At 32.9% G+C, this 17,042-nt stretch overlaps 2 protein-coding genes across 2 annotated transcripts; both read right to left on the reverse strand.

The window, feature by feature from the left end:
- Nucleotides 1–471: 471 nt before the first annotated feature.
- LOC145118824 (POLAR LOCALIZATION DURING ASYMMETRIC DIVISION AND protein) lies at nucleotides 472–3,374 on the reverse strand. Its single transcript, XM_079054488.1, has 3 exons — nucleotides 2,785–3,374; nucleotides 1,890–2,498; nucleotides 472–683 (listed from the first exon to the last, which is right to left on the reverse strand). Exons 1-3 carry the CDS (start codon nucleotides 3,188–3,190, stop codon nucleotides 583–585), a joined length of 1,116 nt encoding a protein of 371 aa, XP_078910614.1. The 5' UTR covers nucleotides 3,191–3,374; the 3' UTR covers nucleotides 472–582.
- Nucleotides 3,375–6,752: 3,378 nt separating this feature from the next.
- On the reverse strand, nucleotides 6,753–8,048 carry LOC145122752 (lipid phosphate phosphatase gamma-like). The gene is made up of 2 exons (XM_079058323.1): nucleotides 7,216–8,048; nucleotides 6,753–6,981 (listed from the first exon to the last, which is right to left on the reverse strand). Exon 1 carries the CDS (start codon nucleotides 7,907–7,909, stop codon nucleotides 7,241–7,243), a length of 669 nt encoding a protein of 222 aa, XP_078914449.1. The 5' UTR covers nucleotides 7,910–8,048; the 3' UTR covers nucleotides 6,753–6,981; nucleotides 7,216–7,240.
- Between the last annotated feature and the right edge of the window lie 8,994 nt (nucleotides 8,049–17,042).

Raw genomic sequence — 17,042 nt, forward strand, 5'->3', positions numbered from 1 at the left:
TCCCTTTTGGTATTTTTACAAAACTACCCCCAACTCCCCTTTGGAGACATACCCTAGAGCATGTCCACATCTAGTATAATTTAGGAATTTCACCCCGTTTTGACGTGACAGATCATGTAGGAGAGTCACCCAACACTCCAATAAACAACACAACAAATTGTCAACATGGGTTTCAGAAATTATTTCCTTTCTTGCACACAATCAAGAACTTGTGTCTTTTGAGTTTTGACCCCCCACAATAATGACTTGCCCCTACTAACACCAAAATACACACAATCTATCACTAGACTTTCACAAGATCCAACATTTTCTCAAATAAAAAAATTGGATTCGGACAATGATTAATTATATTTTAGGGCTCTTAACTATCATAAAACAAGTTAGGTTATGGAAAAATAAAGTTTCGTTTATAAGAGACGAGGTCGAAAAATAACTTTTTTTGTGGAAGTATAGTGAAATCTTTTGAAAAAATAACTTGAAAGTAGCAAGGATTAGGATTTAAATATCTAGAAATAGAATATTGTTATGTTACTTTATCATATAAACAATGTTTAGCTAGGTTAGTATATGAAGAAATGAATTTCAATCGAAGTCTATTGCTCTTTTGATCCCAACCATTGATCTTCCATTCCCATTAATCAACTTGTTATGAGCTTCATCGATCTGGCCTTCTCTTTCTTCATCTGAAAAATAAAGGTTTAATTTCATAAAAAGAAAGAAAAAAAAAACATTATATAATAACAATAATGTTTTATGTAATGTGGTGTGAGATATGAGTTGGAGAAGGAATGGAATGTAGCCCATTTAATGATAAATTTTTTTAAAGATTTCATGATTGTAACTGAATTCTGGTTTTATTTTCTAAAATTAACCAGAATAATTTTTTATTAAAATCTCAATTGGGTTAGTCACTAAAATGACCAAAATGATCACATTTAATACAAAATAACCACCCGTTTTACAAAATGGGCCACTTGAATACCTATTCTCGAATAAAAAAATAAAAAAATAAAAAAAAAACATTTGAAAACAAAATTACATCATTTTTTCGCCAAATGTGTCATCTAGCGAAAAAACAAAATAGAGACCATTCATAAAGCAATTTACAAAGAACTTTTTGCATAGTAGTTATTCTGTAAGAAATTCTCAAAAAGGTAGTCAAAATTTTTATAAGAACCTATTTTGGTCATTTTAGTGATTATTATAATTATAATTATAACTATATTTTAGTATTCAACTACACCTATTCATATTCATCTTACCTAATAAATGAAAATAATTTTGACATCTGTTATTTTCTTATTCATTATGCCACATATCATTTTGTGATAAATCTAGATTAAATTGTATTCATGTGTCATTTTGTGGTTTTTTCCATTTTATTAAAGTTCATATAATACTTAAATATAATAAATGTATATCCAATTAATTAATGCAACTTTCCTTATAATTTCTAAATTTATAAATTGAATCCAATTATTTTAGTTGTTTATTTATTTAAATTATTAGTTTAAATTTAAAAGATAAATAAACACTTCAATTTTAATAATTAAATATTTTACTTTTTTTCTTATAAATTTAAATTTTCTAAATTGTTACATTTTCATGTTTGTTTATTTTTTTGAATAAACTCATGTAATACATGTAAAAGAATCATATAAAAAAAATATTCTATACTTAAATCCAACTAAACATGATCATATAATGTAATGACTCATCTTATTCATTCCATTCCATCCATGAAACCAAAAAGACCCTTGGTTCGATGGTCTAGAATTGGAATTGGAGCAAAGTTGGTTCAGAATTCAATCTTCAATTCCAATTCCATGCTCATAATTGGAGCAAAGTTTGTTCAGAAATCACCATTAATGAAGAAAGGAAACGTGTACCTGAGGGACATGTCAGAGAAAACTCAGTGAGACGTTTAACGCAATCCTTCAATGCTTGAAGCTCCGATTCCTTCTCCAAAAGCTTGGAATTCGTAAAATGCAATTCCGATTCCAAGTCAACAATTTGACTTTCCTGTTGTTCGATTAGCAGATGACATAATTTCTGATCAAGTTCATATGGGATTACACCACCGCTTTGATTAGATTCCAAATCATGATCTTGTGATTTCGAGATATGAAGTTTTAAAAGCTCAGATTCAAGTTCCGCTTCTAATTGATCCATTTCCGTGACCTCTTGATGTGGTTCTTCCGTGATCATGCTGCTTGCATCGTCAGTCGCCGGAAAATTGTATGATTCAATATCGTTGTTCTCCATGGATGATTTCTCGAGAACAGATTGATCCCATTTGATATCTACCGATTTCTGATTTAGGGTTCTTTTGATTTCTGAATTACGCGATGATTTTCTTTTGAAGATCTCGTTTTTTAATTCTTGAACGACCTTAGCTGTTTCATCTACTGCTGTGTTTAGTTTATTGATTTCGGCTTTTCCAGCTGACATCATGTACATTATTCCAACTCCAACTCCCCAACCGAATGATGATTTATCTGAACATATTGAAATGAATCAAAGACATGAGATTTTCTGAATCTAGCTTATAATGCGAAATGGGAAGCCGATTAGTGATGAGCACCCTTTACATTTCATCGCCTAATGCTCATTGTTCATTAACTCAACTACACTAATCAGTATATAAACTAAAACCAATTAGGTCAAACGAGAAAAAGGTCAAATCTTTTGCAAAAGCAAGAACATACATAGATTGCACATTCGCACAACACAAAAGCATACAATAACTTAAGATTATGAACATAAAAAGGCACAGTAGATTACCTTTGACATCAAACGAATCACATTTAGCAGAAGCATTTCTTCCGATACGCCTTTTCTTCAAACAGACTGTAAATTTCTTCCCATTCTTCCTCTGATCATCAACTAATCCATCACCAATTTTCTTCTCAAACCCAGATTTTCTTTCATGATTTCCTCTAGCACATTTAATCCCGCCACCACGACCCAATTTCTTCCGAGGATTCTTTGACCCATGTGAAGTACTGGAAAACCTAAAAATCGATGATGTATCTTCTTCCAAAATTGAAGAATCTGATTCAGCATTCTCGACAGGTTGATCAACGTTTATCGGGGAATAATTCGTGGGCTTGTCTTCGTTTTTGTGGAGAAGTTGTTTAGCGAAATACCCAGATCCTGCTATTGCTGCACCTAACAAGACTTGCCACATGGTGTGATCTTAATCGAGAACTAGGGTTTTAGAGATATAAGATAAAATTTGAAATTGAAGTAGTTGTGTTCAAAGATTTTCAAGGGATTTAAATGAAGTAGGTGAATGCAGTTTATAGATTTGGAGGCATTGAAGAACATTTAGGAAACCGTACCCATCATCAACACATGGAAGTAGCAGAGCCAAATGAGGGGCGACGAGGGGTCAAAGAAAAATAAAAGAAAAAGCTGAAATTCACGTGCTTCCTGATTTTGAAAAATGTTTGATTTTTGGAGGGAGTTTTTCAATTTCAAGATTTTTACTGGGGTAAATCAGTAAATGCAACATTTTTGTGGTTTTCTAGTAAATTGCAAAGTTGGTTCTACTTCTATCTCAAAAATATATAGTTTAAGTCTAGAAATAGTAAATTATACGAATGGTCCCTATGGTTTAGGGTAATTTGTGCGTTTGTTCCTAACTTATTTTTTTAACTCGGAAGGTCCTTATTATTGTTTTTATTACGCGTTTGGTCCATGTCTTACCTAAAAAAAGTTATTTTGCCCTTGATTTTTTAATTTATTTAAATAAACACACCCCTAACCCCACCTCCCTTACCTTACCTTACATACGCCTCCATTTTTCCCTATTTAAATAAAATTCTTTTTAGGTAAGACAGGGACTAAACACGTAACAAAAACAAACAATATGTACTTTCCAAGTTAAAAAAATAAGTTAGAGACCAATCGCGCAAATTATCCCAAACTACAGTGACCATTCGTGTAATTTACTCCTATTTCTATTTATTTGTATAGTCAGTCTAGAATTGAAACTTTTATGTATGTTTGGTCCTTATAGTATCTTAAAAAGTACAAATTTAGTCCCTTGAGTTAATTGTCATCCAAAAAAGGATTCAAACTGCATTTTTTGTGATACCATAGAGATTAAATCGGCATTAAAATTTCAATTTTGGACCGACCATTCAAATGAAAAAAATAGACTCAATCTAAATTTATTTATACCACAAGGACCAATTTTGCAACTTACTCTTGTTTTTCTTAGGTCTGGCACTTAGGTCGGTTTCGAGTTGGCGGGTTAGCGGGTTAGAATACATTGACCTAATCCAATCCATAAAATATATGGGTTGTCGGGTCACAGGTTGACGGGTTGGAAACATCAACTCAACCTAACTCATATAACTCGTTTAATTATATTGGTTTCGCGGGGTAGGGGGTTAATTTCGGGTTAAACAGTCGACATATCATTTTCGGATAAATTTTTACATGTTAAATTTATACTAATTGTGCAAGTCATAAAATTAATTAATAATTAGCATCTACAATTACTAGAATGAAATGAACAACCAAATACTAATCTAAGATAATAACTTAATAAGCAACACATGTGAAAGAAAAAAAGTCTGTATATTGCCTATATTTTGTTAATTCATAAATATTTTTTTTTAAATATACTATATATAATCGGGTTGGTAGGTTGACGTACGAACCCAAACAGATAATCTAATCCAACCCATGAAATAAACAGGTTGACGGGTCAAAAATCTCAACCCAAACTCAGTTATTTTCGTATTGGGTTACGGGTTGGATCGAGAATTGTCACCTCTAGTTTTTCTTAAAATGAATTTCCCTAGGTAGGGTTTACGGGTAAGCTTTTACGTACCGCCTAATCCCCGCTATGAATGCCATGGAGGCACTGTGAGTGTCTGTAACAAGGTATGCAGTACACCCAATAAAATAATGATAATTTTGCGTTTGGAAAAAGAATTGTATTATTGAAAACAAAAATGAGCCTAGTTCATTTTTACGTCCTTTTATTTTAATACATACTTTTTTAAGAGAAATATGAGTGTTGCACTCATCGTTACTTTCGATAGCCGATTTTAACATAATCCATTCACCAACGAATTACATTAGGTTTGATCGGTTTTGGCTTACATAACCATCTCAATTAATGTTTCCCTAATTTCCGTCCCAAATTTATATATACATATAAAGATTTGTTGCATTCAATTGTAATTTTGTTTATATTTGGTTTTTGAGATGTATGACTTTAAATATTAAGCAATTTTGTACAAGTCGTATTTTAAGTTCTGATCATGTTTATATATATACATCTAAATTCCTAGAAATGCCACTAGTTTATTACAAGTGGAGATTAAGGTCGATTGTAATATGGGGGTTGTGTCCATGATTAGGCTCTACTCTAACACTAAGATGACCAAGTTAAGGTGTTAACTCAAGAGAGTGTACGAGAGCGAGAGAATGAATACAAGAGTTCGAAATTGCTTATTGGTACCTCCAATGATGCAAGTATATGTGGTGTTGGTGGGGGAGACATGTCTTGCCTTTTCGTAGAAGGTACAACATGCTTTTCCAAGTTTTGTCTGCTATGTCCCTCCATTTACTGGTCGACCCTAATTGTTTGTATGGTGGGAGATATTGGAGCCAATATTCGGACAACGGGCCTAGATTCTTTGTCATGGGATCGCAAATGAGTCGGTCTCAGAAGGTATGTATTATAGTTATGGTTTCGGGGCTCAACCAATAAGGTAGGGTATACCACCAATAGGTAGTGTATTGTGGTTGTAAGCAACATATGAAATCATGACATTTTGATGATCTTTCATGAGAAATCCTTCATGAAGTAGTTGTAGAATTAGATTAGTTAATGATTAAATGACTACAAATCCATGACATGAAGCCCTTCATGAAGTAGTTGTAGAATTAGATTAGTTAATGATTAAATATCCATGACATGAAGCTTATAGATTAATGATGAAATTGGTGATAAAAATAAGTCCAACATAAAACTTCTAAAGTCGTATCATAAATTATTGGGCAAATCGTATAAAATACACCAAGTTTGCATAAAATTTTGTTTGGCACAGTGTTTTTCTTTTTCTCAATTAAGTCATTAAGTTTACCATTTCGTTACAAATTTAACCAATAAACTGGTTTGTTTCAAGTGTTTCATGTTTCTCATTTAGCTGACTAGGCAAAAAGCTAATGTGGTTTCCATATAAAATGAAAAATATAGAAGTACCAAAATACTACAATCAAAGTTTTATTTTTTTGGTTATGATTCTGTTTTGGGACATACAAAATGAAAAATATATGAAATGTATACCGCACATCATCCACAAAATCCAAAAGAAAAAACACAAATAAAAGGATAATCAAAACACATAAACGTGTTTGGCACGGAGCTTTTGGAAGCGTTTGAGAGCTTCTAGCTTTTAGCTTTTGACAAAACGCTCTATTCGTTTGGCAGTACAACGTTTACCTTTTAGTTTAAACAAAACGCTCCAAATCTAAAAGCTACTTCATGTAGCGTTTAACAAAACGCTACAGAGTTTTTGAAATCAATTTCCATAATTACCCTTAAAAATATAGTTATATATTTATTTATTTAATCAGTTGTCCTTTTATGTAATTTTATATATTTAAAAAGCTTTCAGCTACTTTTGTCAAACACTCAAATAACAAATAAAAACTACAGCTTCCCGCTACCAGTAACAACTATTTTTGCCAAACACGTCAAAAACAGCAGCAAAAGATTAAAGACATGGGATATAATTCTTCTTTTACAATTTCAACTCGTCTAATAAAATATGACCAATTAAACATTTAAACCATATAAGATAAACTATAAGTGACTAGTTGCAACAATACAATCAAGTTCTAATAAAGAGTAAAGATATATATCGACTTTTAATTCTGTCAAATTAAACACATTACAGACCCACTGCAAATCTTTTAAACACCAAACAGCAGGCCACCTTCCTTCCACATCACCTATGAACAAGAAAAAACAATTTATACTTTAGCATTGGGTTCTTGAATCTTGATGATGCTAAAAAAAATCAAATCTTTAGTGCAAAATTGGTGATAGAACACCATGTTTTTAGATTCCAATCTTACCCTATTCAAATAAAAATATCATATACAAAATTAACATATAACATGATTACATTATAGAATCAACGAAAGAACAAATGTTCATATAGATAAAATCATAAAATCACTTACCCAATTGACCAATTCTATTCTTTAATCAATCTGCACGCTTATAAGATGAATGTCTTCTTGCAGCTATAGCATTCTCGTATTCAAATTTCAACAAATTTGGTATATGTGAAGTATCCTTAACATAAAACCATCTTCCAAAAAAACTCTCTTCGATCACCGGAAAAAACCCTCTGAGAATCGAATTAACCACCCAAAACCACAACCCACCAAGAAAGATCCCAAGTCCAGCACCGGCGAACACCTGGGCGACTGTATGGTACCCCAAATAAACCCTAGAATACATCGTAAGCAACGCCAATGGCCAGATCACAAGAGCTACTAACAACATCTGCTTTCTAAACAAAATCCCGAACTTTTTGTAAGTCAGCAGAGTCAAATATGTTGCGAAGAAGAACATGTACTGGGAATGACTCGAAGGCCAACCATGCGAATCGCACATTTCAAGCAGCACGCAGGTCTCCGGCCGGGCTTGTTGGACGTTGGTTTTGATCACTTCGTTGATGAATTGGGAAATTGTTAATCCTAAAGCGAAGAACATACCTTGGAGCTCTCGACGGAAGAGGAAGTGAGAGACAAACCCACCGAGGCTGATGAACACTGGAACTAGTGAAATCCATGCTAAGAAACAGCCCAATTGATCTCCTTTAAAGTAACGGACATGGGTTAGGGTGATCGCTTTCAGTTGGTTTGACATCGATGTAAATGGGATTGTTAGGGTTTGCAGTGAAGTGATCGAATTTGGGGGTTTTGTGGGTGATTGATCGAAGGCGAATTTGGGAAGAAAAAGGTTCGACGTGGTCAGTAATGGAGGAAAAGGACTGTGAGATCAGATCTATCTGAGCTGTGTTATGATATTAACCGTAAATCAAGGCATGTTAATAAAATATCAAATCAAATTCTTTTTTATAAAAATTAAACAATATATAACAGAAAATATAGCTTTTATTATCCATTTGTTAACGTATATTTATAACTTTATTATGCAAATATCATAAAAAAACTTAACTGCTAAGTATGATAAAATCAGAAGACTAAGTAATGATTTAATTTGAAAATTATTGAAATATCATATGCTTTGGTCAATCTTAACTATGGAATGTAATGCACATTATTATTATTTGTTATATGAAGTGACTTAGAATGTTTAAGGTGCATGTTACATTTGAATGTGTGATAGATTGGCGTTGGGCTTGGAATTACGGGCTTGTAATTGTAGGCTTTGATGAAAAGTATAAAGGCCTAAAGTGGACTAGCTGAGGAACTTAAAGTGTAGATGTGTAGAATTGGAGGACTGAAGCGCATATTGATTCTGAGCAAAACTAGACCTGATAATACGTGTATGTGTGTCGTGTATATGATGTAAAATTTATCTAGTCTTAAATTTATAAGGTTGAAATTACCGATACTAGAATTTACTATCGACTTAGGCAAGTGTACCTAATTGAATTTGTAATATAGCAATGGTAAGAACGGATGTCGAACACTTGGGGAAACGAGTATGATTTAATATTAGACTATTTGTCGCTAATTAACTTAAAAGATAAGTAACTTGGGGGAATTTCTAGTAACAAGACAATAATGAGAATTTTAACAATTAAAGTGTAGAATAAATATAGAACAAGAATTGGTTTTTAAAAATCAAGAATGATAAGGATGTTTTCACTTAGATTTAATTCCACCTTTTAGTAATGAATGATTTATATTAAGTGCAATGGATATTATTAGTTATTTACCGATTTCTAAAATTGGTTAAAAATCATGATCTAAATTTTTTACCGCTTTGATAATAAAATTAATTAAAAACAATTGTCATGCAATTAACAATTTTATTAACAATAATTAATTCGTATCATGCAAACATTTGATCAAACTATTCATTTTAGTGGTAGTAAAACAAATAGGAATCGTAAGTTGGTCGTACGATATAAAATATACATGTTAAATTTTTAGTATTTTATTTTGCCCAATTCCTAGAATATTGTCTTTTACTAGTCATAAATATCAATGGTTATGAAAAATTTATGATTCAAGATAATATAATTAAAGTGATCTTTTAAAAATATTAACTTAGTTATGGGAAAATTAATTACAAAAACTTAACATATACAAATAAATGATCAAATATGCATGATAAAATAAATAACAATTAATATCCGAATAATATAAATCAAATCATATTTTCAAGGTTTCATTATCCAAGTGAAAGCAAAGAGAATTTAGCTCATAATTAAGGTTACAACATACATAGAAAACATATTGAGAATGTTAAACATGTCGATAAAACAAACCCGATGTAGTCCCTAATGTCACTGCAATCTTCAATTCCTTAGCTTTTTGACTCTTGAATCCCCAATTGTGGTTCAAAGGTTGGATGGAATTTGGTATAGTGGTGATATGGTAAGAAATTGTATGGAGAAATTTGTGTATCAAAGTGTATGATTCAATGTCATCTTTTTTCTTTTGTGGTGAAAAATGGTGGTATTTATAGTAAAAATTGGAAGAATTAAATACCAAAAAGAAATGAATTGAGATTGGATCTAATGAAAAAGAATTCAAAAGAAATAAAAAGATGGGAATAAATGGTTGGAAAGTTTAAAGGTGGTGAATTATTGAGTATTGGTTGGAAAGGATTGGGTTTATAATAGGAAAAAGTGGGGAAAAAATGGTTAAAAACGTAATGGAATCGGAATTGGCAAATCTGGTACTCAAAACGACGTCGTATTGCCAATGAACAGTACCGAATCGAATTTGGGTCGGAATCTGGGTCGAGACGCGGATCTTCATGTGAGGTAAAACGAATCGGAGGTCGGGTCGGATCGGGTCGGAACTGGGCGCGGATCGGATTCCGATGACGTCACCGATGACGTCACAGGCGATAAAACACGCGGGTCTAAACCCGGTTCGGATCTCTGGGTGGGGTCGTGTACCGGATCAGTTTGTGAGGGCATTTGGACGCGGGGCGGACGGGTCGGATCTCGGATTCGGTTCGGGTCTTCTGGTGGACGGATCAGGCCGTCTTTTGGGCTCCGGGTTTTGGGCTAAATCCTGATTTTTGGGCTCTTTTTCTTTTCCTTTTTATTTTTCTATTTTTTTACAAATTAAATTAAATTAAATTAATTTAATTAATATAAATTATTTAGAAATTAAATAATTAATTCCCAATAATTTATTTTAATTAAACCTCATTAATTAATTTAAATTCTTTTTATATTTTTATTTTGTTTTCTCGTCTTTCCAACGCGGCTATCTTTGAATTCTTTGACTTTTTGATCTCGATTTTCTTCGTGTAATTTCTTTCACTTCTTTTTGCGGATTTTTGCACGTTTTCTTATCCTTTTTCCTCATAAATGCTTTTTAGCTGTAAAATGGAAATTCAAACTTTATAAGTACCTTTTATCTTAAATCATACCAAAATATAGCTAAAAATACATAAATATCGCTCGAAATATATGTATAATTATTGCGATATCAGTATACGTGTCGGACACGAATTTGGAAAACACGAACACGACACGATTTGTAAAATGTGTCTTGGGTATAAACACGAACACAACATATAATTAATCCGTGTGACATGTGACACGACATGAATAGACACATTTTAACTGAGTTACAAGAAAACACGAATAAACACAAATTTAATTTGTGTCTATACATGTACATACATGTTTATACGTGTTTATATATGTATATACGTGTTTATAAGTGTCACGTATCGCTTGTTTATACGTGTTTATACATGTCATATGTCGCGTGTCAACACAAATTTATTCTGTGTCTATATGTGTTTAAAAAGGTAAATTAGTGTTTCACATGCATAAGATACGAAACACGAATTTAAAATTTGTGTTGACACGAATAGACACGAAACACGGATTTCTAAAACACATACACGAAAAACTCATATTGTATTAATCGTGTTGTGTATCAAATTGTCGCGTCTACGCTAAACCATCTCTAAATCTTATTTCTCACTATGGTGTTAATTTGTTTTTTTTCCAATGCTTTTGCCCACTTTTATCAGAAAGGCATGTGTTTTATTAATATATTGTTTGTTTTTTAGAAAATGGAAGTTATTTCTACACAACAATTTTTTCTCCATAAGAATTTATGTTTTATAAAGTCGTATAATACAACATTTTAAAATACAAATTGTTGTGTATGGAGAAAAAATGGTGTATACAAATCAGTTCCGTTTAGAAAACCACAAACGTCTGTGCTTGCTTTTCTCCTAAAAGACTTGGGAAACCACTTCTAAATCCTACACATAAATATTAGAAAAGAAAAAGAATGAGCTCCAACCTAAAAAAACGCCTTCGTTTTCTTCCATATCGCTCCTCTTCGCCTACTATGCTCCCTTGTTGCTCCACTGTCGAACTGCCGCCACACCAGAGGACCATCATCAGACCACCACAAGATCATTGTCGTTAACGTACCATAGGTTCGCACCCCTTTTTTTCTCAATTTTCTTCTGAATTAAAGGAGCGAGTTGTGTACTCATCTCGTAATGTAACACAAATTTCAGGTTGCAGGTGGTTGATGATGGTAGATGTAATGATGTTCATCGTGGGTTGATGGTGAGCATGACACAACCAAAAAAATCAAAGAACATGGGTTTCAAGGGTGTTGTAATGATCACCCCCCCCCCCCTTCTTTCAAAGCTGCATGTTTGCTTCTTATATCTCTAAAAATTGTTCAATGAACAATTGTGGTTCATTATTTAAGGGGTTATAGTTGCATTTGAAAATTGTTGAATTAGTGTCTAAGTCCATAACTATTTTGGTATATACTTGACCCGATTGTGAGCATGGTCCTTTTGGGTTGCCTTCACCATAGCAATATGTAGGATGAATTAAGGAGAGAAAGGTTTAATTATGATTTATTAATATATTATAAGAATAATATATTAAAAGAGAAATCATATTGTTTAATTAATATTAGTCAAGAATTAATTAAGAATTAATTTTGTGACTAAAAGAGATTAATTAAACTTAGGGGACTGGAGTTGTAATTATAAGATAATTACAATTGGGTTATGGATCACCTAATAATATATAGGTTGGACGAATTCTATGGGAAGCCCATAAGGAATTCGTCCAAGGGATATGTTAAAGGAGTCCATGGGCTGCTTAGGGCCTAAGCAGTCAGATTAGGGTTTCCTAGTTGCAAACCCTAATAGCCTACATTTATATAAAGGATCCCTATGCCCCAAAACGTGGCCAAGTGTTCCTTTAGGGTTTCCAGCCGTTTTTGGTGCCTCCCCTCTCTTCTCTCCTTCATCCAATTGCTTAGTGGTGTTTGTGACTCCATTAGAGGTGCAACACTTGAGGCACTAAGCTTTCTGAAGCCAATCAAAGCAAGGAATTGATTGTTATTACTATATAACAATCAAAGGTAATTACTAAACCGTTATTTCAGTTCGTATATGATAGATCTAGGGTTTATAGCTTTGGATATTCAATTGCATGTTCATTAGACAAACTAGATCCAAAGCTATTAGGGTTTGCATGTATACCATAGGATTGACGTAGTGCTCAAAACCCATCAATGGTATCAGAGCCTAGGGCAGTTTGTTTAGTGAATTTGATGCTTATTTGATCGAAAATTGGCTGAAAATCGAATTTTTTGAGGTTTTTCGACTTGACTCGCCGAGTCAACTGGCTGACTCGCCGAGTCCATAGTGAACTCGACGAGTCAGCGAGTCAGATGGAGCTGATTTCGGGATTTTGACCTGTTTTGGCTGTGGATAATTACCTAAAACGTTTTTTATTAATAAAATCCGATTTTTATCAATATTTGGAGATTATCCTTGCCAAAATAGAAGATAATAGTCAAAATTTAGATAATCTTTTGTTTTATTAGATAAAGATTGATTATTTGTAATTTAGATTTGAATTATTTTGTGAAAAAAGTTTCAATTTTCCCCTTTAGGTTTTATAGTTTAAATTTGAACTTAAAAGTTTTGTTTTTTGAAATTTGAATAGTTGAACCCTAATGTTTTGAAAGGTTTCAAAACTTGTCCTCAAGTTTTGGAATTTAAATTTTTGATTAAAAGTTAATTTTTGAAATATTTAAATTCTAAACCCTAATGTTTTGAAAAGTTCAAAAGTTGCCCTCAAGTTTTGGAATTTAAAAGTTGATTAAAAGATTAATTTTGAAATGTTAAATTCTAAAACCCTCGTATTTTGAAAAAGTTCAAATTACACCCTTATGGTTTTATTTATAAATTAAGGTGTATAATTAAAGGAGATTTTATAAACCCATAAAGTTTTGGTTTACATTTAATTAAATTAAAAGTATAAATTATTAAATTAGACCACCTAGTATTTTAAAAGTGTAAAATACACCCTATACTATATATAACATTAAAAATCTAATAATTATATATATGTATGAGTAAACAGTCAGTCTTACCGTTAGTAGGCCTCATTCACGAAGCTGGTCTATAAGGGGTGTTTAAGGAAAGGGAAATCTCCAGAAAAGTCCTAAAATTTTACCCTAATTTACGAAAAAGTCCCAAACTAAATTTTGTTTACGAAAAAGCATGAATTACCGGTAAAAATCGCAATTTGACCCCTTTTTTCCGGTTTACCGGTTTTATTACTTACCTGTTTCACTAAAGTCCCATTATTTTATCTTAATTTGCGAATAAGTCCCAAAATAAAATTTACTGATGATTTGAACCTTTTCTTCATGTAACATACATTTTATCGGTTTCATTGATGACTTAGCCACCTAGTCATTAAATTAGCTGAAAGATGGATACGATGGATTATATAATGCTACATTTACTGTAAAATTTGATATCAATCTCATATGCTCATTTATGACTATGTATCTACGTTAGCAATGAAAGCCCAGTCAGTCAACCTGAAAAATTTGATATCAATCTTATCGGCTCATTTGAAACACACATTTTATAATCCAACGAAGACTATGTATCTACGTTAGCAATGAAACCAATAAAATGTGTGTTTCAAATGAGCCGATGAGATTGATATCAAATTTTTCGGGTTGACTGACTGGGCTTTCATTGCTAACGTAGATACATAGTCATAAATGAGCCGATGAGATTGATATCAAATTTTACAGTAAATGTAGCATTATATAATCCATCGTATCCATCTTATCAGTTAATTTAATGACTAGGTGGCTAAGTCATCAATGAAACCAATAAAATGTATGTTAAATGAAGAAAAGGGTCAAATCATCAGTAAATTTTATTTTGGGACTTATTCGCAAATTAGGATAAAATAATGGGACTTTAGTGAAACAGGTAAGTAATAAAACCGGTAAACCGGAAAAAATGGGTCAAATCGCTATTTTTACCGGTAAATCATGCTTTTTCGTAAACAAAATTTAGTTTGGGACTTTTTCGTAAATTAGGGTAAAATTTTAGGACTTTTCTGGAGATTTCCCTTAAGGAAATTGCCTATAAAATGGCGATTGAATGGGTATCCACTCTTACCCACCGCACTCTTGACTGGTGGAGGGTCGTTAGCCGAACGGGTAGGATAGGACGAAACTTTCCATTATAAGTATAATGAAGTACAAAGTAACTAAATGCTTTCACAAATTCCCAAATTATAGTTACTTTAGGCAAAATGTGAATTTGTATGCTAATCCATGGAATTACACTTCACACCCTTGCCAAACGTTAGTGGAGCGTGCGTGGTTAACCGGCACACTAATTTGGGCTTGACATTGGTGGCGAAGGGTGGCTCGATGTTTATCATAGATCAATGGAGCGTGTGTGGTTAACCGACACATTGATTAGGTGATAGTATCATTGAGTGCATCACGTAGATTCGTATGGTTATTCACACCTTGTTTGTGATCCTCGGCATCCCAGTCGCAAATTTGAAGGGCATAATCGAGATTAAACATGCCATTGAAAAGTTCAATGAATCTCAAAAGACTTAGGAGTTTCAATTCATTTAAAACTTAAACTTCTTTTTCGTTTTTCATGGTGGAAATTGGTAAATCGTCATTTGCCTACCTTCAAATATTCTGCAACTAGATTACGGCATCCCTCTTCTAGGTTGTAGAGTACTGTGTTGGATCCTAGCCTTGATGTTTCATTTGGGTGTTACATCAAGGATTCTTATCAACTAACTTGAATTTTTTTCTCCCGTTTTGTAGATGTCTAAATCTTACAATGGTCTTCCCAAGTCCCTTGGAACAAGCTTTCCAAATGAAGATGACGTTCCACGATACGATCAAGGAAATGAGAGTCATGCTTCACTTCCTCCACCTCCTCCAATTATTCTCCCTAACCCACAAGTTCAAAGGCTTGAAAAGTTCAAGCTCACTCAAGCCCTATTGGCAAGTAAACACGAAGATGGGAAACCTGTGTGTGCACACGTCTTGGAGATAAAGTCACACATTGACAGGTTAAAGATGTTGGGTGTCGAGATTTCAGGTGAGTTGGCTGTTGACTGGGTTCTTCAGTCGCTTCCTGAATCATATAGTGAGTTCGTTAGAGAGTACTATATGATGGACCATGACGTGACCCTCATTGATTTGACCTATTTGCTTATAGCTGCTGAATCAGCAATGATTTGGCGTGCTGATCAAGGAAATTTGTCTGGTGAATCAAACTCCCAAACTTCAATGGACATTGAAAATGGTGACATTGGAAATCCAGAAAAAGTAAATTTTGAGATAGTTCCTTGTGTCATTCCAAAAGAGTCCATTTGCTTCTATTGCCAAGAGAAGGGGCATTGGAGACGAAGCTGCCCTGTTTACCTGAGAGATCTAAGAGATGGGAGAGTCAAGACGTATGGCTCTACTTCAGGTAAAATCCATTAACTAACTCTATAAGTTCCTATTCTTTGATTCTTAATATGTGATGTGATAAGATTACATTTTGAAGTTTTGCAAGATCGAAGAAAAGAGAGGAAGCTTAAGGAAGAAGCGTGCTGAATCTGATCATGAAGAAATGGATTTCGATCGCATGGATTCGAAGATCAGATTTTTTGAGCTGCTACTCTAGAGTTAGGATAGAATGATAAGAAATATGAAATAGCATAGTTTTTCAGTTGAATTGCATTGTAAGGACAAATTTTTCCGCAATAAAATAAATTTTGATTTTGTCTTATTTATTTATCCTTGCAATGGTGTGTATGAAAAATTGATGTTTAATTGTTTCTATTATTAGCAATAACGGATTTGATTTTTAATTATGTTATTTGTGGAAATGTCGAGAATTTGCCAAATAAGGGAAGATTCTCATCACCCAAGTTTCAATTGGACAGAAACTTGGAATCATACAACTAGGTTGCGTGATGAATGAGAAACTTCATATTTGGAAATTAGACTATTTTTGACAAAGTGTCAAGAGAAGGACTAGGAGATCAAGTACACTAGGTTGTGCGTTGATCAAGTCCATCACAAGAGTGATAAAGATATTTGTCATGATTTACTAAAAGTTTAGTAAATATGGTTATACTTATAAAATTAAGTATAATTTTGAGTCGATCGAAAGAGTTTCAATCAATAGCAGAACGAATAAGAAGAATCAAGTAGGCAGAAAGATAAAAGTTTCTCTATTCTAAGAAGAAGGGAGAGTACCTTTTATTGTGTTTTATGATAGGTCTTAATGATTAAGAACTATTTCTCAATTGGCCCTCTAAGTGAGTCTTAGTGCATTTGCATGTCTAAGAAGAGGAATCGAGAATTATGGAAATAGTTAAATCAATAAGTCAATCATACTTCGTTCCAATATCAAGTCTTAAGAGTAATACTCCAAGATTGTGACTTGAGTGACACGTCTTTAGTAGGTTTATAACACTCAACAAATGTGGAATTGGAAAAAGTCTTCTTAT

The sequence above is a fragment of the Lactuca virosa genome, chromosome 6 (genome assembly GCF_052849685.1).
Source record: "Lactuca virosa cultivar CGN04683 chromosome 6, Lactuca_virosa_CGN04683_v6, whole genome shotgun sequence".
Classification (NCBI taxonomy): domain Eukaryota; kingdom Viridiplantae; phylum Streptophyta; class Magnoliopsida; order Asterales; family Asteraceae; genus Lactuca; species Lactuca virosa.

Excerpts from the sequence above, each read along its gene's own strand:
- LOC145118824 (XM_079054488.1), bottom strand. The coding sequence starts at position 3,190 with ATGTGGCAAGTCTTGTTAGGTGCAGCAATAGCAGGATCTGGGTATTTC. Across the intron at positions 2,499-2,784 it reads TGATTCGTTTGATGTCAAAG|ATAAATCATCATTCGGTTGG; the intron begins GTAATCTACTGT and ends CAATATGTTCAG. Across the intron at positions 684-1,889 it reads TTCTCTGACATGTCCCTCAG|ATGAAGAAAGAGAAGGCCAG; the intron begins GTACACGTTTCC and ends TTTATTTTTCAG.
- LOC145122752 (XM_079058323.1), bottom strand. The coding sequence starts at position 7,909 with ATGTCAAACCAACTGAAAGCGATCACCCTAACCCATGTCCGTTACTTT.